We start from the raw sequence: 27,616 nt of genomic DNA, 5'->3' as shown, positions 1-27,616 counted from the left end.
TGTAAGAAATATTAACATGAAAGTCCAAATTACCTCAACTGTAAATTAATTTTGAAGATAAGATTGAGAATACTGAATTTATTATTTTGAATATAGACTTGAGCACACACTCAATAATTAGGAGCCGATAGAAAATAATTTTTATAAATTAACTTACATAAATTAAAATTCGTTTATAATTTTTTTTTTCTCTTAAAAGTACTTATGGAGGAACTACTTGTAAATCATAAACTAATTCAATACACTTCTTTCATCCACATTCGACTCTTTACAATGGTTACTGAAATACTGAGAGAATGAATTCATCCAATTCTTAGTGCAAATGACAAAGAAAAAACTCTGTTTATACTATTTCTACATGATTATTTTTGTTTAAAAATTAGGCAGAAAAATAGTGAATGAAACAAAATATAATGCAGAAGTTATAAAATGTGCCCTCTATCAGTAATTAATATAAGTTTTGTAGTTAGATGATATAGAAGATTGCATTGACAACAATGTTAAAGATCTCATGACTTTTATACAATCTTAAAGTGTAATTTCTACCTTACAAAATTGGTTTTCACTCTCTCACGAGTGAGATTAGATGTTTATGGGTGGTCCAATAGTGGGTGACACATTAGGTCCAACACATACTCTCGTTAGGATAAGTTCCTAATGACTCTCATATCATCTTAAAAAATTGACTTTAAGCCGAATTCAACCTTACAAAACCAGCCCATTAAATGAGATTTGCACCCACTTACATACTATGAATTGACATTATCTCTAGTCAGTGTGATCTTCAAAAAAACCATTATCACAAGTTTATACAAAACATGATCACATATTTATATAAAACATGGCATATTCTTATCTTAAAAAAAGTCCTGACTCTGTGGCTTGACATGATGCTGTGCAGGTAAACATGGCATATAATCATGCTATAAATTAGGTTTTGTCTCCTATTCATGTACATGTTTCTTAACTCTCTTGTAATTGTTAGTATTTATTATGAACATGAAGTGATTGTGCTTCATTTGTCATTCAATTTCCACAAGAGTCAAAGACACATGCTATGAATTTACTGGCAGGTGCTATTTGTCTGTATTCAGTTCACTTGGGAGGGCATAGGTGACACCAAATTAAGTTATTTTCTGCATTTATCACTGGTAACCAACCACTGCCAGCACTTACAAAGTGACACTACATTTCAACCAAACTTTATTTATGTCATACACTTACTGATAATTCAGCAGTCAAATTCATGTATATTAAATTTGGGTGAGAGAAAAGTAGACGTGTAAGCAGAATTCCATCATATAAGAATTTTGTGATGAAAATAGACAAGCCATATTGAACACAAAAGTACTGTGCAGGTAAAATATACAAGCAGGAAAAAAGTAATATATATATATATATATATATATATATATATATATATATATCTCCATCAATCTGCCAAACAGCTCCGTTCTGTACAGTTATCTCTTCACCAGCAAAACTTCTTTTTCTGCCACAAAAAGATTGGACTACTTTTTTAGGAGTTCCGAAGCAAGATAGTACTAACTGTTATAAAAGATATGCAAATATGTTTACATACCGCGAATTTACTTCTTTCCTTAGTATCTATATATGCCAGAAGTTCTTCTTGTCTGATCAAAGCTTCGTATAAAGCCTGTTTAAGAAACATAATACATTAGATTTTATACATAACAGTACATTACAATGCCGTGAATATGTAATCAACAGAAAAAAAGCAGGTTTAAAGTTTGTTTTAACAAGGACCCATGATATGAAAAGTCTAAGCTAAGAATCATGTATTGGAAATATGGTAGCAAGTCAAGTGCATTGCAAAACATTTAATCTCTAGGGATATATTATTAGCATGATCAACACAAGTTCACATTCACAATCAGAAAGTTACATACACCTGAGCAGGCCAATTCAATGGCAAATAATAACCAAGCATGCAAACCCTTTTCTTAAAAATTGAGACTTGGAAAAAGAAGAGTAATTGTTAAATGAAAAACAGTTACCTTCTTTGTAGCAATCAGTTCTGCTTCCAATGCATCCACACGGTAAACAGCAGCATTCAGAAGCTCCTCTTTCTCATAGGGCATCACATTAGGTTTTGACTGTAGCATGTCAACCTTCTCTTCAAGCTCACCAAGGCGTTTCAAAGCAGATGAGACAAGTTCTGTCTTTGCTAATCTAGGAACAGGTGATGGGGGACGAGATTCTTCCTTGGTTATTGAAACAACAGTCATGTTGGGAGTATTTTTGGCAGAATCAGATTCAGTGTCCTTTATTCGCTTAGGCACATGAAATGCTAGTGAACGAGCAATAGTAAAGATGGCAACAAAGAAGCCAACAACGACAACCCAGATATGTGCACACTTTCCACCAGATTTTCCAGTCCTCAACAGGAATTTTTCTGCAACAAGTACATTACAATTTCACTTCTCTATCTAGGATGCCAACAACCTTGGGAAGTAAAATTAAAATCCAAATCTAAATTCTGATACCTTGCAAGATTTGTTCAATTTATGTAAATGAAAATGTACTAATTTCTCACTTCTTATAAAGAAAAACTTACTTTTTTGCCAATTGTTGAATATTTTGCATTAATTTTCTAATGCAGTATGTTAGAAATCCCACATCGACTAGAGATTAAGACATTTCATGGTTTATAAGTGGGTGCAAACCTCACCTTATAAGTTGGTTTTATGAAGTTGAGTTAGGTTTAAAGTCCACTTCTTAATCCAGTGTATAGACTCATCAATGAATCCAAAATGTGTGGGAAAAAATATAGGGAATATGCATTAAGTCTCCATCTAACCTGTTAAGCTTTTCTTGTTATCAGTTGTTACTTGTTTCTCCTTCCATCCAAGGTCAACAGCCTTGTCAACCACTGGAATAAACTCATCATACTCAGAGAAACCGCCAGAAAGACTAGCCCTACCAATCAATCTTGCCTGGGAAAACATCAAAGTAGTTGTATTTCAGTTACTGCAACATTTTTCTATCTTGGGACAATGCCAATGTCAGGATGACTTACTTCTTCATGGACAGGAGTTAACTTAGGATTTGTGTAATTTCCACTTGCTTTGGGAGAAGTGATATCTTCAACTTCAGATCCTGATTCTGCTGTTGATGTATCACTACTTCTTATCGGCTAACAAGATCCAAAACAAAGAGTTGATAAGAATCATAAAATGTCTAAGAATGGATGGCTAAAAATACAAAGAAAGAGCTTATAAGAACTACAAAATCTGAAGAGTTTTAATTCATGAAGTGTCTAAAATGGCTATACCATTGGAAAGCATGCCTTGTCACATTCAATAATGGTGCCCTCATCGTTAGAAACCGTTACTATTTGCCTTGAACATTGCGCTTCGCCACTAAGAATCATCTGCATGCACACAACTGTTCTAGCTGAGTCACACATAAGCATAATAAAATATTAAGAAGTGAACTCTAAGCCTAACTCAATCTTAATGAATCCAAATTATGAGGTGAGATTTGCACCCACTTATATATTATAAAATGCTCTAATCCTTAGTCGATGTGAGATCTCCAACATAAACATTTCGTGAAAAGCAGAGTCTAAATATTACATGATAGGCAGCAAACCTTTAATATATTTGGATCCTGCCATGGACCCTTATCAGACCTCATACAACCACCTTGATCAGTACAAGTGCAACTACCACCTAGAAATTCAGGCAGCTCACTGAAAAAACACACAGATAGTCAGAATTTCCAAATGACTATACAAGTTGATTGATAAGTACATCATTTACCAAAGATTACTGAATAGTTACCTCGCATCAATAATTTCAAGTAATTTGTTCTGGAACTTGTTTCCAAGAACCTAATGGAACATTGAAGTATCAGTTAAAACTGTACCAATAAGATTATCTTTGGTAACCGTAAGAGATTATTATTCTTTGAAATCCTAAAAAAATCTACAACAGAAAGAAAAAACAAATCACATAATTAACACGTACATTTATCTTTGAAGTGGTTTTAGGATCAAGAAATGATTTCACTGTGTTCCAAAGCAGCTTAAAACCAGGACCAGCATTGATTATATACATTTGACATAATGTCTGCGCAGAAACTTGGACAGGTTAGAAGAGATAGCAGTACAATAAGTTCAGAAACCATCAAGAATTGAAAACCACCAAAATAAAAGTAGTGACTAAAGTTGCATACTTCGGGATAGTAATCGCCATCAATTTTCTGCAGCCGCATGATGAGTTCCCGTGCAGATTTGGTTAGGTTTTTGAAACCCTGAAAGCATAATGCAGCATAGTAAGTAACCCATGGTAATTATCAACTGCAATAAATTACAATAGTGGAAGGAAACATTGCAGACCATTTAGACAGACAAGACAACCTACCACACCATGAACATCCAAAATGGTTGTGCTTGAATCTATATGTCTCTTTGCAGCAATAGAACATGCAGGAAACTTAACAGCAAACGTTTTCTCAAAACCCTGCACATGGTATCTCAAATACCTTTCTATGGTAGTCACTTGCATAAGCTTACTGGGATCAACTTTGCCTAACCTTTCAATATAAACTGGTCTTCCATCCTTATCCACCCCATGATAACCATGTGGATAGTACTGCAGGACTTCATTCAACTCAAAGAATTCAAACTCCTAAAGATAAAGACAAGATACCCGGAATAGTTTATATCATTAACAATGAATGCAGAAAACAAAAATCTAAAGCTGATCAAATAAAAAATGATCAACCAAGATGAAACCAAACAAGTTAAATATATTTTTTAATTAAAATCACTCACCTCCATAATCGTATCAGTACCATACTCTTTCCTCCATTGGATCATGTTGGCCCACATGTGCTTTGCTTTCTCAACATCAAATTTCCTTGCTTTCAAGAATCTGCAACAGCATCAGTTAACACAAGTTTTATATTGTTCTCAAAGAGGCAAACAAACCATCTGCGTTAGAAGCATGATATTGTGAATGTGCAAAGATACCATTTTATGTAAACAAGACATGCCATGATCAAAATGTTATGATCTTTATGTGTAGTTTGAAATAATGAAGGCCATGATTAAAAGTTAAAAGCAATCTATAATAGACGAGTTGTGGTTACTGAAAGCATAACAAATTAACAATATAAGTGATAAGGGGCAGCAACCTGAGTAACATATGATAGTCATCATGTCTTGATGGCAACAAGTTATCCGACATAAGTGCCTGTCGAAAAGCATCCACTGCTTGGAGCTCCTTAACATCTCGAACATCCTCAATGGAGACCGAATTGCTTCGGCTGGCGCTCTTCCTTCTGCTGCTCTTCTTCCTAAGAGAATGCCTGAACTTGCTTGAAGCATTGATTGCTTTCTTTTTCAAACTGCCAATCCTCGTTCTCCGATCATCCTCTGAATTCTCAAAATCCGATCTTCTCTCCCTCCTTTCATCATGCCCAGAAAACCCCTCAAAGCCTATCAAACAAAGTTTCACCACAATCCTTTCCAATTATATTCCAAAGCAGAATTAGACGCAAATTCACAAGTTCATAAGGCTTAAGCTTTAAATTCTTCATTACATCCAAATCCGAAATCAAACCACCACAGTTCTACCCAATTGTTAAGTCTATGTATGTTGTATTGGGTTAGTACTGAATCAAATTCAGCTTAATTAAACTATAATAGAAGTTGATTTGGCTTGCAGATGAAAACCCAAGATGGTTGAATCCGTAAAGAGGTGATCTTTTGCGTTGAATTGAGAAAAAATGCGAAAAAAATGAAGATGGTACTCACAGGGACGTGCGAACCGATCAAGCGGCCCTGACATGTGAAGAGTGTTAGAAGAATATGAAAGATGTTTTGTGGTAGAAAGAAAACATAAAAACGAAGGCCCCAACAGTGAAAACGAATTTAGTGGAACAGAAACCTAAGCCAGAACCGAAAACCAGAAAGATTACAGCAATTATGATGTTTTAGTGAATTGGACAGAATTTGGTTTAAGATGGATAGAAGATGTCGGCAGAGGAAAAGAAAGATTTTGTCTGTGAAAAGTGAAAAAATAAAAATGGTTTCAGAAACTGTAAATCTAAAGTCAGAGAAGGTTGCTGCCTCCTCAGCCACCCAGACAGTCAAATTCATACAATTTATTATTTAAACGCTTCTGCACCCAATCATTTCTCTCATTAGACTCTTCAATTAAATAATTATAGAGAACATTTAGCATAAACACAGAAATAAAAAATTGATAAGTTGATATAGAAATGTGTATAATTTTTAAAATATAAGAAATAAAAATACGTATAATTTTTAAAAGTAGGATATGAGATACAAATTTATATATTATATAACTATAAATTTTTTATTTTTTATTTTTATAATTATAATAAATTTTAGTTGGTTAGAAAATTAATGTATTTTTTTTAAAATTGTGTTAGAATAATGTTAGAATTGTCAAAAATCTAACAAATATTTTTTAAATTAAATATTTCACCGATATATATTCTATAAGTATCGTATGAGTATAGATTTCCGATGTGTCTGAACCTTCGTAGGAAAAAAAACATTAACATCATTTATATCAGCACTGATAATTATATTATGGTTTAGGGCTTTCACCGTAACAACCAATGACAACAAAGAATTTGGCTTATGAAAAGATAGGATTCGATTTAGTAATAGCTAATTAATTTAAGAAATTAGATAAATTACATTAATAATGGATACCATAAATATTCTTTGATACTGACATTTTTAGATATGATAGAAAAATTAATTAGGAGATGGCGTTTCGGTTTCGGTTTAATAAGTGTTTAGTTTAAATTCACTTGAAAGCAACGAGAGAAAGTTTAAATCTACAAGTTATTGAAATAATCTTTTTATTGTTTTACATATGGTAAATTCTTTTAGGATTTAGATACCTCATGATTCTTTCAATGAGGTCAATATTTTTCATCATACAACTTGTTATACGATGAAACTGAAAGTCTAAGTTGTCGATCATCCAGACGGTCTAATGATCTCTTGGTATAAACTAACATTCACGTCACATCACAGGTAAAGGATATTAATCTCAATTAAGAATTATAAAGCAGGATTAAACGTCCATTAGGTTTGACTTAGCCATTCTGACATTTATAGTGAAAGGTAATGTCACTCTGAACCCTGAACTAGATCACTCATGATGATCTCATCTAACTTGAGCGGAGTATCCTTGCAGGTATCTTTCTTGAACATCCAAAAAGAGTAATCAGAATTGAAGAGAAGACTGCAAGAATTCGATAAGAAACATTTCGGATAAATTGTAAGAACACAACCTATTTTTTTAATTTTGCATAAAAAATATAATTTGCCATTTTAATTTAAAAAATATATTATATTTATTTATGCAATAATGTGTATGAAAAAATAACGATGCAATTGAACAATCATTTTATAAAATAAAAATGTGATATTATCTGAAATTATGAAGGCATGAAACTGGGATCTTGTGTTATGGGTTTTGATTTTGGGGGTCCTACGAGTGTTGCATTATTAGTCAGCTTGCCTTGTTTTGAGGTCCTATAATCTCTAACTTGGCGCCAATTCGCCTTCGGTGCGGTGGTGGTTGGCTGCTCGGTGCTTCCTCGTCCGTTTTTTGTTCTTTTCTGTGGTTCACTCATTATTTAAATTTCATCATCTATCACTCTATGATTGAGATTGGGTAGCATAAAGTGTTTGTAATAATTTTTATACTCAATTGAATTGAAAGGGCACTCCAATTATTCTAGCATAAGAAATTGTAATGGTAACATTATGTATTCACGCAATGTTTCCTTTTTGGTTTTTTCAAGTCCACGTAAAGATAGCATTCAAATTAATAAATCGCACAAGTTGGGACCATGGACTTTCCTTCAACCGTAAGGCACTTCGCTTGCTCTTTCTAGAAAGAAAAAACACTAAATATAATATAAGCTTAATATTCTGTTTGTAATGAGACTATTTCCTTCTTTTGGAAGTATTAACTGCACTGCAGTAAATATACCTACTCAGCTCTTACATCCACATTTTAGGTTGTTGCAGAGTTAAATGGAAAACCATTGAATATTTGTTTTCAGCACATGCAGAGTGAAGCAATCTAATCTTGCTCCTATTTTGCACATTATAATTAGGATTTATTGTCCATAGTGATTGATTGTTGTGCGTAAAGAATCACGGGATGGATGGGGTAGAACAGAAATGCATTAAAAAATTGTCTAGTACCTAGTCTACTTAAAAATAGACCAAATGCAGAAAAAACAGGGAACTGAGTAATATATTCACACTAATTTATCTAACCATCCCAAATATTTTAATAACACAGCGAAACACATCAATGATGCATCCCGTGGATTAAAAAAAACACATTACATAACATCTTTGGAGGATTGAAGCAAGTCTGAGAAAAGCAGGGAAATGTTGCACGTTATTGCATTAAGATTAATGTTTAGGAATATTTACAATTATTCACAGATAATGTAAGCATTTATAGAGCGAGGATGGGAGAGACATGACCGCAATCAGCTCAGCTGTACCAGAACCCCATCGCCATTCTAATATAAGATTGTATTTACAATTACAGCATTCAGAATCTGCAACAAAACACAAGTTGTCAACGTTCATTGAAGATGTTCAACGGAACAAAAAAGACCAAAAGACGGCTCTGGATATATTCTTTCACCAAACATTAATTTGTCATGTCAAGTAAGTGTTTCGAACCTGTTTTTTGTGTTTTTTCCCGCCCTAAGTTGATTAAGTTTGTCCCTGAACAAAGCTGGGGGTTGCACAAAAAACATGAGATGTGTAAGTAACATCAGAGGCGTACAATTAATACTGTAGTCAATAACAAATGTAATGTTGACTCCAAAAACATGTTAAGCTTCACAAGTATATAAAAATACAAATGAAAATGAAATCTATAAATGCTTAGCAAAAGCATGCTCTAGTGCCAGGGGCGTATGGCATACAAACTTGTTTTGATTAAAAGTGATGGATACCAAATGGTGATGAGAACAAAGAATTAGGAACCACAGGTGTTACTTACTAATTAGAAAATGTCATGATTTTAAGAATATTAACATGAGAGGATCTCAGCCAAGAGAAAAAATTAACTAGCTGATGCCAGTCCAACTAATAAGGGCAAAAATATCAAACCGATGCCATTGAGTAGTGTTGGGTCTTTCTAGTGAGATTCACTAGGAAGATTCCACAATGAGACCATAGTCAAACCCAACACCACTCTTTAAGACAATGGATTTGTGGGTCTTCTTCCTTATATCTGTCTTAACTTTGTCACTTCTACTCAATGTGAGACCTAGACTCAATTGGATTCCTAACAACTAGGGACATGTTGGCTGCCACTATCATCAATCACATACACCATCCAGAGCACTTCATGCATCATACATTTAAAAGATATACCTCAAAATCATTAAAACAAAATAATAGATTAAAGAAAAAATAATAGCAATTATTACCAGCATCTTTGTAGCGCTCTTCACCAACAGCTTTCATCATGTTGTTCAAAAGATTGAACTCCGTTGTCTCAACACAAGGTTGACCATTTGGCCTGCAATTATCTCCTTTTAGTGAGAAGATGCCTCATCACAAAGTACTAATGAAGAGAAATATTCCAAGATTTTTATTTTCTATAAATAATAAGTACCAAGAAAGGAAACTACACAACTACAGACAATTCAAATTGCCTTATAACAGTATTATATATTTTTCACAAACATACCGGTCCATTTCAGTGAATAATCGGCCATCACCAGGAAGCTGTGTTGACAATTTGCCTGATTCAATCACTCTCATACCATCACTGTATGCCAGATGCTTGTTGACTTGTATTGGAACCTACAACATATGTAAACCCTTAGATTTGGCCTTCAATCAAAACAATCCAGAAGTGGTTCAAGAATACGAAACTAGTATAATTTTGGGATTTGATAACATAGCCAACAGAATGAGATTTGGGGGCAGTTACGGCAGTTGTTAACAGAAAGTAATTACATATTAAACAGGTTGAATAGTCCCTGGCAGTGGTAATTATTATGTAATATCTATAATATGTATAATTTATAACTCAACAACAATATTTTTTTTTTATCAGCAACTCAACAACAATATATAAAAACCCATTTTTTGGTGTACATTCATTAGAACATTTTTACCTTTATTTATTTTGTATATGTAGAAGTTCACCTTTAAAAGTAAATAATTGCAATACACTTTAATTTTAAAATTCAATAAACAAATTTTTAATTTGGTGTAACAGCAGAGTGTCCTATTAGAGAAACCACAAAGTGATTAGACACCACTGCTTGTGTTTAATATCTTTCATATCTTGTAAGCTCAATCATCTTTTTCTATCTTACGTCTTTCATCTCTCTGTTTTCGTTCAAACAACTTCTTTCTCTTCTCATTAGTGTCTTTATCTTATTTTCATTTGTTTCTCTAATAAATTTTATTGGTTCAACAAAAATTAAAATTGCACTACACATTTTTTATTTGAAGGTAAACCCAAAAGGCATAAGTAAGTTTTGCTTCCGACACCAGTTTTTATGAATTATATTTATTTGTAATTTGCATACTACTATGTAGAAGTTATTAGTAGAACTTAGAACAAAGATTCTCCACAAAAGTAACAGACTAACCAACAAAATTAGTAATTTTCCATGTCATTTGCTCTTCTTTTTACTATTTGATTTATTATTGAAAATATTGTTTTCGAATTATTTTACGTATTCATTGGAGTGTTTTTTTTTTCTGTATTTGATGCAAATTTTGAATGTAGATTCATAATTTTTCCACCACAGTCTAGGTTAAAGAGACAAATAACATTGAATTACTATAATATATAGCAAATTTAACGCAATAGAAATGCAGACAAACAGGCCATCCTGTGTTTCCTCTAGTTAATCATGTTGGCAATTTAAGACAGTAAGTTGGACTGATAACTCTTTACTGTGAGAGTCTATGACTTGGGAGTAACAAATTCTGCTGTATTTAATGTATTCTGTGATTTAATATTACTTTAGGATTTGGCAATAATTAAAACAACCCAATAGTGAATCCAAGGGTAAAAAACTGCCTCCAGAACTACCCTTTCTAATAATAAAAATGTCCAAAAAAATCCTGCCAGCACTCATTTTTTCTAAAATATTCGCAGGGGGGGAGGGATGAACAACTACGAACCAAACCAATAAAATGCAATATGATGCAGGTGATTATGTACTCATACACTGAGTCTACGACTATTACCTTGCATCTTATTGCAATATTGATGGCGTCTGAAGGCCGTAGATCAAAGCTCACACATTCTGCGGCATTTCCAACCTACAGCACATATAATTCAACTGTAATATAACATTTGGAGCAATTGTTCATATTTTGAGTTGGGAAGAAGAGGAAGAATGCAAAGTAAATACCTTTGTAAGATATAACTGGGCAAAGTATGCCTCATGAACTCTCCTGGTAACTCTGACAAGTTTAACCTGTAGAAGCAGGAAATGACAGAAGTTGATTCTTAATTTTATGGAAAGAACACAAAACAATCAGGTTCACGAGTAAGTATAATGATAAACAGAATCATACTTCATAACCCATCTTGTCAATCATCTCCTTTACTACTTGATATAAAGTAGGCCTAGCCTGATACAGCAACTAGATAGTTAGTAACCATGGGCTATATTGCATAAAAGCAAAATCTTTTGGATCAATTATTTGATTAATTACACATCTTGGAAGAACGAGGAAAATAAGTATTCAGAAGTGTGAGACGGACTAAGAGAACATACTATGGGAACATTGCGTATTGCTGCCATTAGTAAGACGCTTGGCATCTCCACTGCAAATAAAGATATTTCAGAAACTTACAACAGTGTGGATGCATGTAATTATCAAAATCAAATCCAAGAAAAAATTTCCACAAAAAATAACAATAAAAACATATAGGGAATTCGAAAGACATACAAACAATTATAGGGAGAAGTAGACCAGTCCCATCTTCCATCTTCAGTACAATAGCAGGATGTGGTGCATAATCTGGAAGATGTCCTCCCTGAGGATTGTTATGGACGCATCTTACGTGTCTTCCGTCCCTCATTTTTATTATGAAACCATCTGCTCCACTCTTCACCTCAACTAGTCAACAAAATCACAGAACAAATGTATTTCGTAAGAGCCAAATGGGGAGGAGACACCTTTCAATTAAGGTATACTTCAATACTTGTACCACCAAAGACATCTAACCATGCTATCTAGAAACAATGCACTACATTTATAATATCAGCATATTGCAATATTGATCGTGCCAACTTGAAGCAAGTGGACAGATTAATGCATAATGTGACAATTTTTTCTTTTGGCCTAAATAACTTTTTAGTCCTTATAATATAAGATTTTTTTCATTTGAGTCCTCTTAAAAAAATTCACGGTTTAAGTCTAGCAATTTTTTTTATTTCATTTTAGGTCATATCCATGTTGTTATGTTAGGTAATAATATGACTAACATAAATTAGACAATCGGCCAAAACTTTATCAGGAATTAAAATAAAAATCTTGCAATATAGAACATACCCACATAAAAATTTACAGTGATATAAAGACTGAAAGGGAAAAAAAATAGTTTACAAACCAAAAAAAAAAACAATTCTATATATTATTAGGAATAAAAAAAGTTATTTAAGCAATTTACTGGTACAGATAGAAATTGTCGTTGTCAAACATACCAGCTTCAATCACAGTAGAGGTAACATATTCTTCATCATTTTCATTGAAATTACCGGCAGTACTTCCGCTGTCATTGGAGGGTGAGTTAAGACTACAATGCACCGTCTTGCACCTTGCCGTGTTTATACGGCAAGAAAGAAAACCAGGTTTAGCCTTAACGCCACCGAGACCCCAAAATTCACTTCTCATGCATCCAACGTTCATTTTCACCGCTCCAATCATCGGAATGCTGCAGAACGCTACTTGCTTGGCACGGACAGTAGGGCACACAACTGGTCCTTGCACAGAATTCATTCTCCAAACCTATTCAACTGGTGGTCCTGCACACACACCAACGAATAAACTACATCCGTTAATTATATTAAAAACAAGGTTATGACCGAATTATATTAATATCAACACGATTCTAATTAGGTAATATTAATTGCGATTACAAGACCTTAACCGAACTGATATTTGATATTTGGTTCGTAACTTAATCTGCGATTAGTAGAATTAGCGATTAATTAGAAGAAAAGCGTTAGTTCAGACCTGGAAGAGAAGATTTGCAGGTCTCTTAGGTCAACAGAGCACAACACAATCGCGATCGATCACCGCAACAAAGTGTTGTTGGAGCTCGCGATTTTCTTCAATTCGACAGAAACAGAAACAATCGAAAGAAATATAATTAAATTGCATTAATCATGGACGATAATGGATAAGATCGTGTGAAGAAATTTATGAGAAAAAGGAAAAAAAAAACGGAAGAGGAATGGAAGAAGGGATCGGAGAAGATAAGAGATTCTTTTGAGAAGAATACGAAAGCAAAGAACTGAACGTATATATACTGAGAGAGAGTGAAGGTGCAAATTACTCTTGTACCCTCCATTCGGTTATTCACTCTCTACTTTTTCTACGATAAAAGATAAAATAAAAAATAAAACACTAACCTCCACGAATTAGAATCTTCTCTTCAATGAATAGTCCATATATATATATATATATATATATATATATATATATATATATATATATATATATATATATATATATATATATATATATTATTTGTATTTTTTATTTATTAATTTTTTTTGTGAGGTTTTGCTGGATATTTATTCTCATTCTACAACATTAATTTCTGTCAGATAATTTGAATCACTATTTTTTAACAAATAAAAGCTTATAAGTTTTATTATATGATTTTTTATTTATTTTCTAATACAGCTTAAACGTTCATTTTTTATTTCAACTACTAATTCTCTAAATTATTTTCTCAATATGAGCTAAAATATCTTAATGCAACAATTCCATAAATTAATATATGCTGTATTTATGTCAACATGAATTTAATTCAAATTTATTTATAAGTTTCAAGCATTGCTTATATCATAATACGGCCATTTTTAAATATATTTTTATAAAATTCATATAAGTATTAAATTAACATTCAATAAATTTACAGTAAATCAGACAAGTACTTTTTAATGTCTGTTTCATTTATTTTATTATTAATTGTTAATATTTTATTGTTTAAATACTATTTATTTATTCGAAAATTAATATATAATTACAAAGCTAAGCTTAATATAAGAAAAAAATTCCCTTTTAAAACTATAAATTCAGCCTACATTATTAGAAGATAATAATGCTTGCATAATTAATCAAAAACCCATCTCCAATTAAAATAAAAATTGGATATTAACTTCAGTAATAAAATCAAAGATCATCACATATATTACATTTTGTCTAAAATTTTCGTGAAATTAATTTTATCATTAACATATTAATTTTAAAAGCTCGTAATTTAAAAAGATATATGAATATTAAAAATTCTGAATTATTTCTAATTAAACAATCTATAATTATTCGTTATAACAGAAATGAAAAAGTTACTGTTACAAGCCGAAAGGGCAATTTTGGGTTTTTCTACAATAGACGGAAAGTTTGAGTTTGGAGATGCCACGTGTCCAAACATCTCTCGCATGATGTGGATAAGGTGTTATGATCAGCATCGTTATCACACCTACTAAAATATCTTCTTTATTTTTAATCATAAGAAAATTATTTTCTTTTTTTCCAAAGCAAATCTCTTCTATTTTTGTTTCATGGTGGTCCATATATTCATATAAACTTTATCAGCATCAAATAAAAAAGAAATATTATATAGTTTACCTGAATTGATTTTAAATTTTATAACAAATATTTTTATGAAGTTTGAAAAAATCACAATAAATTTTAAAACTAATAAGTAAAACACATAATTTATTCCGAAAAAGAGACATCTTGTCATTATTTTGTTTTTTAATTTAATTATAAATTGATTTTAAAATTTAAAGTATTTATTAATTTTTTCTAATGAAGCAAACTTATAAATAATACATAAAATCGACGAGTTGAATTTGAGTCGTTTCTTATTTTACCATTCTTTTAATAAAACGCACACATGTATAACATTCTTCATTTTTATAATTTGAAAGTAAATAATTTCATTGATAAATACTATAATTTTAAAGGATAATTTAACCAATAACCTAGTTAATTCTGATTTAATAGTTTTAAAAGACAACTAATAAATTCTTTTTTTATCTAAAAATAAATATAATTTCTGTATTTATAAATCTTAATTGTATATGTTTGAAAGTTGAATGTGAAATTTGAAACTAATTACTTGATAATATTTAATTTGTTGCTTATATTAATATTAATATACTTTCTAACCATATTATCAAATACTTTTTAATATTTCAGTATAAATAGTAGACCTTTCACCTTCAGACTGTTTATTCCTGCACTTTCATATCTTCTTCTGTCACCTCCATACATAACATGAAAATACATTTGTATCCTTCTTATGTCACTCCATATAATAATTTTTGGATTATGTAATCCGGAAACTCATTTGAAAAAAGACTTATGGATTACATAATCCAAAAGCTAAATAAGACTTCCGGATTATGTAATCCAGAAATTAATCATGTATATGAAAAAAGACTTCCGGATTATGTAATCCGAAAGCTAATTATAAAATTGAAAAATAAATTTCAAATTACGCAATCCGAAATAGTATAGAAGGGTATTTTTGGAAATTTGAAAATATACGGAGGTGAGAGAAGAAGGTATGGAGGTGCAGGAAGAAACAGTCTCACCTTCGTTACCGGGCCTGGAGCTCTGTTTTAATCAGGCCGGCCCTTGGAGTGGGCCTGAGAACAAAAAAAAATGGGCCTATTTATGAAGGCCCAAATTCTCTTCACCATGTTTTGAAAAAAAAATATTAATTTCTACCACGTATATATAGTTTAAACATTTAAATTCCCCACGTGTGCATTTAGTTCCACTTTAGGCTCTTCAAAACCAATATCAAATTATTTAATGCCCATGACAAAATTGTTCTTCACATGAGTAAAATACTTTTAATTTTTTTATTTCACTTTCTGTTAAAGTTCCAAGGACTGAATTTTAAAGTTAGGGAAAGAAGAAAAATATTGGGTGAATCAACCCAATTTATTTGAGATTATTCACTCATTTTATTTTATAGATTAAAATATTTAATTTGGAGAGTAAATTTATAGTGATGAAATAAACAACATTTATTTCATAAACAACATTTTATGTGATGAAATATTTTGTCTAATTTAACTAGGTTTGAATTTTTTTAGCAATAGGTTTGATCCAACTAGTTTTATGTTTTATTTAAGTTTCTTCATTACGTGTCATCATTAAGAAGGTTGAATTGGTATAGTGGTTCAACTCGTGGGGTCACATTAATGTGTAATCTTCATATTCTGTCTCTTTTCAAACACTGCTTCTTCTTCTGTGCTTGGCTTTTTCCAAATTTTCTTGAACCATGTCGGTTTCACAATTAGATTCTTGCGTATACTTGTTATATATGCATAATTGGATTCTCAAATTGTGTTGTTATATTGATTCTCTAAAACCATATATATACATATACATGTATGTATATTTTTAATCTTGCATATCGAGTTGAGGATTTCAACACTCTCTCACACCGAGACTACCAACTCGTGCGTGAAAATATATGTTATGAAAGTTCGATAATGGTTTGATAGCGAGTGACATGATAGATCCAACAAACTCTTGTTAGGATAGACTTTAAATAGCTTTGATACCATGTTAAGAAATGAACTTTTTAAGACTAACCCAACCTCATGAAATCGATTTGCATCCGTTTATAAAAAAATATTTTAATATCTAGTCGATATGAGATTTCTAATACAATCCTAAATACTCCCAACGTTCAAATCACCGTATGAATTATTCAATTGTATTAATCAAACACCTTTCCTGCTATACCTAACATTATAATAGATAACTTGTATTAGAAAAGAAACATTTAGTCATTACAATGAATTTTTCCAAAATTATATTTGACCATAACAACGATGATGAAAGAAATATATGTTATATACACAAAATTCCTGCAACAACGCTCTAACACCTTGTGTTTCTTCACCAACCAAGTTAACCTTTGTGTTTCTTCACCAACCAAGTTAACCTTTGTGTTTCTTCACCAAGTCAACCTAAACCTACATGGATCATAGCACATGAGAGAATGAGAAATATGAGGTATTTTGATGCTGATATACAATTATTGGAGGCATGAAAAAACAACATTAGTGAACAAAACAACAAAAGTGGAAAGTTATAGCTGACTGGTTGTGTTTCTTTTGTCAGTTTCTTCAACGTGTTCCTTCTTCCTAGTATTATATTTGTGACTTTTTCTTTGTATCTTCTTCACCCCTTCCCTTCCATTACCATAAAATCCAAACATGGCATTCAGCATTCAGCAGCCACATACATTTGGCTTACCTTTAACCTTTGTTTCATTTAGCTTTTTCCACAGTTTCTCAAACTCAAATATTCTTTCAATGCGTGCACATGCATCTATGTATATCCTTCTGTCACGGTTTTTTGTTCCAGATTTACAATTTCAATACACAGTGTTCCTTGTTGTTGTGTAATATTATAGTGCAACTTTTTAAAATGATACTGTATCTATAAAGTTAAAGACAATTTAGAAAACTCATAACATAAGGGCACAACACAAACTGTTCATGGTTAATGAATGGATATGCCTAAAGTTACTTGAACCAAAGTAGGCAAATCAATTTCAAATTCATCATCATGTTTTAAGCCGTGTTTGCTTTACATGTCACACATTCCAATAATATATACATTCTCCTAAAACTTCCTAACTTTAAAACAAACATGTCTTTAAACTAAAGCATGCAAAAACTATACAAGATATATCTTAAATCTTGTCTCATGTACTCTATATAGACTTGAAGTTCAAACTGTTTTGAAAATCTCAGAAACAAAGTTGTTGTTTTACATGATAAACTTCGACCTTTTGGATGGGTTGTCTGAAACCAAATTAAGTAGTTGATGGATGGAAGCAAGAGTTGAAAAGAAGGAAGAAGTAGTTTGTGATTACCTTGTGGATTAAGGAATTACATGAGAAGAACGTGTATTCTGCATTTCATTCCTAGTCCATGTAAATGTCATTTGAGAAGTATTTGAGTTACCGTTATTAGTGAGATTTTGAGACATAGGAACAAAAACATCTTTAAAGAAAGAGTCATTGATGATTCTGAAATTTTTTCATTGGTTCATCTAAAGGTTTGGTTTTAAATTACATCTAAATTTGTTTTTGTTTGTTTTTCTTTCTCTGACTGGTGTTTTAATCCGGTGACTTGTTTGTTCTTGATCGAGAGTTTTTGTTAGTTTGAGTAAGTCGATTTTGTGATATCTCTTTTTTAGTTGTTTCTGTTGGTTTGAATTAACAACTTTTGATTAACTCATAGAGTGTCTCTCTTGAAATGAGTGTTTTAGATCATCCTAAATTGGTTCATATTTATTTATTTTTTCTTCTTGATAAAAAAATTCTCCATTTCATTTCACTGTGAGGAGGTGCAGACATCATTAAACCCCACAAAGATACATATCTTTACTAAAAAAAATATCACATGGGCTAATAAATGCCTTAGTGATTAAGGAAAGAAAGGTGAAATGTTCTTGAGTAGCTAGTACATTAAATTAAAAGCAGGGTGAACAAGCCAGGGTCCTCGCACGTGCAGTGAGTTTTACACTTGGAATTTTGTATCTTTTCCCTTTTTTAACCAAGATGCATAAACATGTATTGTTTTTGAGTTTAAGTGGTACCCTTCAAAGAAGGAAAAAGGAAACATGAATGCAAGGTATGTTGCGTTGCTTTTGCAATGCTATGTAGTAGGAATAATGATTATGAAAGGCATATATAGAGCTTGTACGAAGCCTTATTAAAGATGATAAAGTAGAACCATTTCAGTGGCACTTTTGCTATATGCACACCACAGCAGCACATGGATCCATGTTGTACAAACTGAATTTTGGTCGTTACTTACATCAACTACTTATAATCTCTAAAAGCAACTGCATTTCTTAAACAACCAATCTCACTATATTATATCTCTAACTATTATTCAAATAATCAATTAAGGTTTAGCATATTTTTTTTATTGACAAAAAAAAATATGTGACTCACTTAAAGTGTGGTTCAACCCTTATATACAACTCCAACCAAAAATCCCTAACACATTGACAAAAAAAAATATGTGACTCACTTAAAGTGTGGTTCAACCCTTATATACAACATCAACCAGAGATCCCTAACACACAAAGCTACCATACTAGCTAGTTCCTCTCAAAGACAAAAAAAAATCCAACCAACTTAAACCCTTCAACAATTTATAATCGAATGCATACAAACCAAGGATTCTAGGCACCAATCCGAGAAGGAGAAACCTATAGAAGACAACTTTAACGTGATTCAAGACCAAACTTTTAATTGTCTCAAGGAAAAAATTTCAAAATGGTCAATCACTCCATCTTTAAAACTGTAATTATTCCTATGCATCTAAATCTCACTTATCAATGCAACCCAGATGATGAGATTGATAGACATAGGTGTGTCAAGTAAAGAGAACTGCACAAAGTGTGTTACCGGCGTAATCAAGTCCAAGTTCTTTTTCTATTTTCGTCTCTAACATTGTTTCGACCTCAAAGTTATTAAGATAATATTACTATGATCAATGACTGCATTCGAATTATTGTCTATTTTATAGCTGAAAGTTCTGTTATTCAACACTATGTTGCTAGTGATTATTCTTGTCACATTAAAGCTTAATTTTGAAGTGAGGAAGTGTTTATTAGTTGATGTTGCATGTTCTTAAATGGAGTTGGTAAAAGATGCACCTAGAAATATGAATGCACACACGAATCTTCTTCTTGATGGATGATGTAACATGTCCAAGATTAGATTTGGGACCCCTCTGTGGAAAGTGGAAAACACTTGGTGGCCCAACAAAACCGACCACCAATCCCTTTTCCACAATGTGTCACTTTTTTCTCTCATTGTTTTCAATCCAAGAGCTCGTACGTGTAGAAAGAAACATAAAGAGATAGTTGCAATTATTGCACTTCGAGGGAACTCTTTTCTCATTGAGTTTTAATATTTCAACACGATACCAAAACGAGGAAGGTGAAAAATTGGGCCAATGAAAATAAGAAATGAACAATTTAATGGGGTGATGAGAAGTTCCAAACTTGTAGTGAATTGTTTAAGTTCATAGTGAATTTCAATGAGAATCTCCCTTGGGTATATTCTTTTGGCACCACAATATGATCCTAGCACTTTTTTTATATTAATTTGGCAATGTGCTTGCAGCTAAGGTAAGTAGGCACTTTTTTTTCTCCATTATCATTGTCAAACTTTGTGTTCTTTGTCTGAGGCTAAACACCTTTCATCTTCATATCACTTATAGTTTTGATCTTGTTAGGGTTTATTTGATTCTCTTCCCATTTTTTCTTTAGGCAAACTATTGTTTGAAACAATTTTACACACAACACCCACAATCAATTTTTCATCTAAAATTCATTATTATTTTTTGTTTTTAATACTAAAATAAAAATAATGAAAAGATGTTTCTAGTTATTTATTATCTTTTAAAAGAAAAATGTTAAATTATCGTATCAGAAACCTTATAACCAAACTTAAGTCAAAAGGGCAAAACACGATACACACAAAACAATCCCTAAAACAACTTTTAAAACAACCAAAAATCCACACACATTTTTTTAAAATAAAAGCTTTCATGTTAGGCATCACTATGCAACTTGACATCTTAATTATGCTGACACCTCAAGTAATAACAATCATTTGTCATCGTATGAAAAAGTATTATTAAAAAAAATACAAAAATATGGGGAGACTAGACTAAAACCCATATATTAACAAAAACGATACATATGTAGACTATATCTATTCATAAAGAATTCTAAGAACAAACTATATGGTAGCCTATTATACCAATGAAAAGATTCTCTATGAATAAATCCAAACTTAGTCAACTTATCAGCACACACATTCTCTTCACGAAAAATATGAGTAACCCTAAACCTGAATTTCCCACAGTAATTAAGACAAGTATTACATCGATTACGAAACATCCAATGAACACAATTACTAGTCAAATTCCTTACCCAAAAACAAGTCCCAAAAAAACCTTCTCAATACACTTTCTTCAAACTTATAATCTTTACCTACCTACTAATATCTGTTTATATATATAAGTATATAAGTTCTTTACATATATTTGATACATAAATATATATTTTTTATATTTAATATCAAAAAACTTATATAGAAATTGGTGAATTCTTTTAATGTCTCACAAAAAAAAAGTTTTGGTATAATAATTCCCTTGGTATTAAGTAATTATTTTTGGAGCCTTTGACATAAACGTAACGAAATGGAAATCTTTAAAGGAGAAAAAAAAATAGTATTTGCATGAAAACGTCATTACAATTTCTCTTTTTAGGGTACTGATGTTGTCATTTCAGAAAAGTTATTAGGTCCGTCAAGGTGTCAATTCATGACTTGGCTACACTTTTATCAAAATTATATTTTGCATAATTATGTGTACAACCCAAAAAACATAGCAAAAGAAGAAATAGACATAAGAAAGTTAAAAAAAAATATAATTTTAATTTTCCTCCATTAACATAATACTAGAATTATTTTGTCAATTCCACCATATAATTTGTGAGAGAGAAGAATAAAAAAAGGAAAAAAGAGAAAAACAAAGAAGATAAAAATAAACTATATTTTCTAAGAAAAGTCACTTGAAAATAAATAGAATAAATAAATATAAAATGCATTATTATTTGTTATGAAATCTTGATGTATAAAACATTAGTGCTGAATCTTACATCATATTATAATTAGTAAGAGAAATAATTTTTTTTGTTTAAATAGAACAATTTTGAAAGAAAAACATTTCTTTGACACTAGTTTTTTCACTCACTTTCACTTTAGAATCCTATTTAATAATAAAATATTATATTTTCTTAATAAAAATTAATATAAACAAAAATTTTAAATAAAATAATAATATATTTGATTGTCAAGTCAACATGGATGTCATTTAAGAGTGTCAATCTATCATTACTCATTTTAAAATTATATTAACAGATGACAATTGTAAACTAGTACTTTTGTCACTATTATATTGAGAGAATGTTCAACAGGTTAGTCTTAGCTACTTTCTGTATAAAGGTTATGACATCCTTAAAATGTCTGTATAAGAGTTGGAACACCCTTGAAGTGTCTCATTTTATTTTAAGTATTATTTAATAATAATAATAAAAATTATATTGAGAGAAAGTGTGAAGTTTTGTGAATAAGGCATGACCATTGCTTTCCATCGTGACCACGGTATCAAATAGTTCGCACACTACACAATTCTACACTTAGTGTTAGGTTTTTTGCTTTCTACTTGTGCAATCAAATTTAACCATCTACTAGTGCTTTTCATCAACTTGCTCATAAATGGAACTCAACTTTTTCTAGTGGTAAAAAGTTAACGTTAGATACATATACACAACTTTTAAGAGAAGAAGACATTATAAGGTTCAAAAACATGTACAGGTACGTTACAAATTTCAAATTTACAGATATCCTAAACTCTAAATCCTAAACCAACAAATTTTAAATGTACATATTTATAAGATATGAATAAGGTTTAAACGTTACCTGATATGAAAAATCAACTTTGTTCCAACCTCAGTTTGATAATTTCGTTAGAATCCATTACCGCATTCAAAATATGTCTATTTTGAAAATCAGTGTTCCGTTACGATTTTGTCCTTAAAAGACGTATTAATTTATATACTCATTTTTCCTCCAACTCATTGGAATGTCTTTTAAAGGTAAAACATGACAGATCACCGATCTTCAAAGCGGACAATATCTCAAATACGATAATTGATCTAACTATATTATCTCTCACACTTAAATCAGAACAAAGTTTTAGTTTCATTGTTCCTAACTACATCAACCTTTGTTAATGGATCACGAAACTGGATTTTGTGGTTGTTGTGTGAAGTGCATTTCTTGGAAGGGACCAGTTTTCACACTCACACATCACCAACTACCACCAAAATATCAGAAACACTAACTCAAGTTTCTACTTTATGAACAATAATTGAGGTGAAGGTTCATATGTGTGGAAAACCTCACTCTCCTAAATTAATATAATATTATTGTTTATAGTGTACTAAATATAAAAAAACTATATGTGATTACTTTATTTATAAAAAAGTCTTTAATATCTTGCTTAATTTAATTATACACTTAAAAAGATGTTAATTGTTTTAATTAATACTTTATATTTTTTTGTACTAAGTTAATTGTTTATGAAAAGTGTTAATTATATTCTCAGTGCATACCACATTGTTCTTCCTTTACAATAGTCACTTAGTTGTATTATTTCATTAAGTTAATATATATAAAGTTAAATATTATATTTTAAAAAATCACATCGAATTAAGTCCGTCATTATTAAACTTTAATTATAACACTTTTACTTTAATTATAACATTGTAAATAAGTTTGTCTTGATTTAGTTCATAAAATTTGTTTGATGAAACATTCTCTTTTAATTCTTTTGGTTATAAGTTTTCGAGCTATAAACTGAAATATGCAAAATATTTTTTTTATTAAACAAGAAATATCATTGTAAATATTAAATTTAAATTTCCAATTGCAGGTAATATATATGGACATTTTATTCAATAAATAATTGGTTAAATGTTTTATTTTCCTTTTTAATTTTAAGTGTTACGTACGAGTGTGTTTTTTTATAATTGAAAAACTACATTACAAAAATATTTTATCTGGTGCCTTACACGAATACAAGCATTAATATCACAAATGATTTGTGGCTTAAACTTACTTTTTGAATTTAAAACTACAGCAATTGATAACATAATATTTAATTAACATACCTAATCACATTATAAACATTGTTCTTTGCCAGCTGCATGTATTAATTATTTAATATTATTATAGTTCCTATAAGCACTGTTTCAACTTTAAATAAGCTTTCCTCACTAAAACTAATAAATTAAAAATATTATTTGAAATTAAGTATGCATATCTAAAAAAATAACTATATTAGCTATATCGACAGTAAAATATTAAAATATATTAATTGTAAGATCTGTAACTTTACATTTCAAAGAATAAAGCAGTAGTACTCAAATAATATTTATCTTTTTATTATAATAGTAAATGGATTAGAAAGGTTTATAACAAAGTTTTAGCTTTATTATGTCATACATATAGAATAAAATAAAAAATGGAAATTACTTAAAAAAATAGCAAATACTGTGATGACTAAACTAAGTATTATAGTATTCTTTACATTTGATTGTTCATTTATAATCTTCACAATCTGAATTATCATTTCATAAATATTTGGAGTTGACTACATAATTTTTCAATAAAATTTTCCATTAATTAATAACAGATCATGAAAAGTAATAGTAGGATATTATATAGTTTAAGTAACATTTTTTTAGGCTTTAAAAATGCTCTCCAATGGGCAGAGAATAAAGATGTAACAAAACATAGCTGTAAAGACTCCAAAAGCTATTTATGTGCATTATGATATTCAAAATAAGAAGGTATATTCTCTTCATTTCATATATATTAATTGCTTCAGTTTTTCTTTAGTTTATGTTGATGGTGGTTGATGATGTTGGATTGTCTTTAATGGTTGGAACTGAAAATGAAATTGAAAATGCTACCATTTCTTCACTATATAAAATTCAAATTAAAATAACAATAATTCTTGTAATAGTTTTTAGACCAAAATATCCTAATAAATCAAAGAGATTGCAGTAAAAATAATCATAAGAGAGAAAAAATGGATGACATAAATAGTTTTAGAAAAATATAAAAAAAACACTTAAATTTCTAGGATGGTGGAATTGGAAGTTTTGGATTTTCTCTGTATATTCTATGAATGTTGCTATCTTAACAACTTATGAATTGTAGAATTGAAGAATTTTATATCTTCTCTCTATATATTTTGAGTGTTGATATATTGACAACTTATATCAGTCGGGTCCGCACAACTGAACATGAGACTCGACATCCAGGTCGACCAAATAACTAATAATGAAACTAATCAATGATCCAATATTAATCTGATTTTATTAGGCACAATAATGATGAAAGATCCACAATAATTATATAAATAAGCACAGATCCCAAAGGATCAGGTGTGTTATCATCTAGTACTAAATGCTGAGTGTCAAGTGTTGAAGTTTGACTTGAGTGTCGTAGTGCATTTTTCAGGTACCACTAAGTTCGGAGTTGACGAAGATAAAGAGTGAAAGAATGAGAGTTGCAAGTGTTCATTCGAAAAGAAGGAGTGAAGTACAGACAGACCGACCAACCGACCAACCGACCGAGAAATGGTTCAATAGTTCTATTGATTTCAATCCCGTTCGAGAGCTATTTTAATCAATGTATTGACAACTCTAGGAGTGAAATGTGAAACCAACATAAAGTTACTCTTTCACTAAGAAATTATTTCCCTATTCCCATCCCACTTTCTTCTATTCACCCTATTCTTCACTCTCTCCACCCTTTCCTTCTCTTATAAATTCAACCCTCTTCTTCAATTTTTACTTCCTCTTCTCCTCTTCTCCTCCTCTCCTCTTCTCTTCTCAAACCCTTGCTGGTTTTTTCTCAGCAAAACCCTCCACTCACCACTCTCCTTCTTAACCACAAAACCTCTTCCTTCCAAAATCTTCATCCTCATAACCCATCTAACATACATGTTCATGTTTTTCATTAATGTCTCCAGTCCTCAGTGAGATCCTTCGTTCAGGGTTTATGATCAATTCCTCCCTCAGACGCAGGACCCACCTTGTTCAATCTTTCTCAGTTGTCTTCCTCTATTGGTTCTATGTTTTCTCATAATTAACCCCAACACCACTTCCCTTTTATACACATATCTTAGCTACAATAATAAAAATAACAATAACAATCTTCTACACTATTAGCTTAACTAAAAATCATTCTCTTCCCCTGTTTTTTCCTTTTCCTCTGTTTCCATTGTAGTCTAGTTGTAAATTACACACATGTGATGGCCTCATTCAGTGGAACCTCTAGCATTTCCACAAAGCAGATTCAGAGTTCAGGGTCTGAGGAGGATCTGCAGCGTCTGATGGACCAAAAAAAGAAGAAGAGAAAGCAATCCAACCGTGACTCGGCCAGAAGATCAAGGATGCGAAAGCAGAAGCACATGGACGATCTCACTGCACAACTGCAGCGTCTACAGACGGAGAATAACCTACTCTTCACCCAACTCAACATCACCACCCAATACCATCTCAAGCTCCAGGCTCAAAACTCCATTCTCATGGCCCAGAAGACTGAACTCACCCAAACCCTTCACTCGCTCAATCACATCATCAATCTCATCAACAAAACAACACCCACAAACGATAACCATCATTGCTATAACAACATCAACAATAACTTCATGAATCCCATGCACATGCCCTGCCTTAACCAACCCATTGTGGCCACTGCAGACAACATGTTTCTGTGGTGAAGAGTCTGAGAAACTAAGGTTGTTCTCTTGCTGCTGCTGTTGTGTCTGGTGGAATGGAATCATTAGTAGTGTTCTAGGGTGAGGCAATGTTTGTTATAAGACATGTTATGTTATTAAAGTGTGGGATCTTGCTTGATTAAATAATAATGGAATATTGAAAATATCATATAGTGGCATTGGCAATGGCATGGTTCTGTTGTTGTTGTGGGTGTGCTTTTTATAAATGGTACCAAAAAGTTGCTTCTCTTAGTTGTTTTCATGTTCTTGATGATATCAGTGGCTTTTGATAAAACTAAAGTGATAAAGTGATGGTTGCAGCATGGTGTGTAAATTGCACCCATGAGAAGCAAAGAGAAGTGCAAGATTAATTAATTCAAAAAACTCTTCTGGACCAAAAAAGTAAAAAAGCTTGCTACAGGTTTATGACGCAACGTGGACAGTGTCAATTATTAACACTTTTCTTTGATTATAATTTTTTTTAAAATATTAAGAAGTATCTAATAAAACTTATTTAGGTTTATAAGTTCGGGTTTACAGTAATTTTTAGATCAAGTAGAGTGAGAAAGAAGACGAAATGAACATTCAAGAGTGAAAAGAAAAGAAGCTTCGCTCTATGGGTAAAATTTGTATTCATATATAACCACGATTTGTTTAGAAATCGTCACAAATTACACATGTTTAGATATATAACCACAGTTCAGCGAAATCGTTGTTAAAAATAGCGAAAATGGCAAAAATATTACAAAAATGTCACTATCTTTTTTATTACAATAATTATTTTTAAATCTGGAAATATATTCCAAGAGGCATTTTAGTCATTTTCCAATGATAATTGGATGTATGTTAATTTATTGGATGCAGGAAGTAATTTCCTTTACCTAAAATAAATTTGAGATTTTTGGGCTTTACAAAAATTATGGGCCTG

The 27,616-nt window shown here is 31.2% G+C and overlaps 3 protein-coding genes across 3 annotated transcripts; 1 reads left to right on the top strand and 2 right to left on the bottom strand.

The window, feature by feature from the left end:
- Positions 1-1,227: 1,227 nt before the first annotated feature.
- Positions 1,228-6,169, bottom strand: LOC137816388 (phosphatidylinositol/phosphatidylcholine transfer protein SFH8-like). The gene is made up of 15 exons (XM_068619505.1): positions 5,786-6,169; positions 5,164-5,467; positions 4,802-4,901; positions 4,389-4,655; positions 4,201-4,278; positions 3,993-4,094; positions 3,807-3,856; positions 3,616-3,715; positions 3,296-3,394; positions 3,041-3,157; positions 2,822-2,957; positions 2,019-2,416; positions 1,583-1,657; positions 1,428-1,492; positions 1,228-1,395 (listed from the first exon to the last, which is right to left on the bottom strand). Exons 1-14 carry the CDS (start codon positions 5,817-5,819, stop codon positions 1,472-1,474), a joined length of 1,881 nt encoding a protein of 626 aa, XP_068475606.1. The 5' UTR covers positions 5,820-6,169; the 3' UTR covers positions 1,228-1,395; positions 1,428-1,471.
- Positions 6,170-8,295: 2,126 nt separating this feature from the next.
- LOC137816389 (bifunctional nuclease 1) lies at positions 8,296-13,536 on the bottom strand. Its single transcript, XM_068619506.1, has 11 exons — positions 13,271-13,536; positions 12,739-13,059; positions 11,981-12,151; positions 11,806-11,855; positions 11,603-11,659; positions 11,437-11,502; positions 11,270-11,344; positions 9,747-9,862; positions 9,484-9,575; positions 8,726-8,780; positions 8,296-8,598 (listed from the first exon to the last, which is right to left on the bottom strand). Exons 2-11 carry the CDS (start codon positions 13,031-13,033, stop codon positions 8,592-8,594), a joined length of 984 nt encoding a protein of 327 aa, XP_068475607.1. The 5' UTR covers positions 13,034-13,059; positions 13,271-13,536; the 3' UTR covers positions 8,296-8,591.
- A 12,235-nt stretch (positions 13,537-25,771) lies between these two features.
- Positions 25,772-26,857, top strand: LOC137816387 (bZIP transcription factor 44-like). The gene has a single exon (XM_068619504.1). The coding sequence runs from the start codon at positions 26,221-26,223 to the stop codon at positions 26,689-26,691; it is 471 nt and encodes a 156-aa protein (XP_068475605.1). The 5' UTR covers positions 25,772-26,220; the 3' UTR covers positions 26,692-26,857.
- The last annotated feature ends 759 nt before the right edge of the window (positions 26,858-27,616 follow it).

The sequence above is a fragment of the Phaseolus vulgaris genome, chromosome 1 (assembly GCF_000499845.2).
Source record: "Phaseolus vulgaris cultivar G19833 chromosome 1, P. vulgaris v2.0, whole genome shotgun sequence".
In the NCBI taxonomy this organism is placed as follows: domain Eukaryota; kingdom Viridiplantae; phylum Streptophyta; class Magnoliopsida; order Fabales; family Fabaceae; genus Phaseolus; species Phaseolus vulgaris.
Note: the sequence above shows the minus strand (reverse complement) of the source record. Positions and strands in the feature narration are given on the sequence as shown.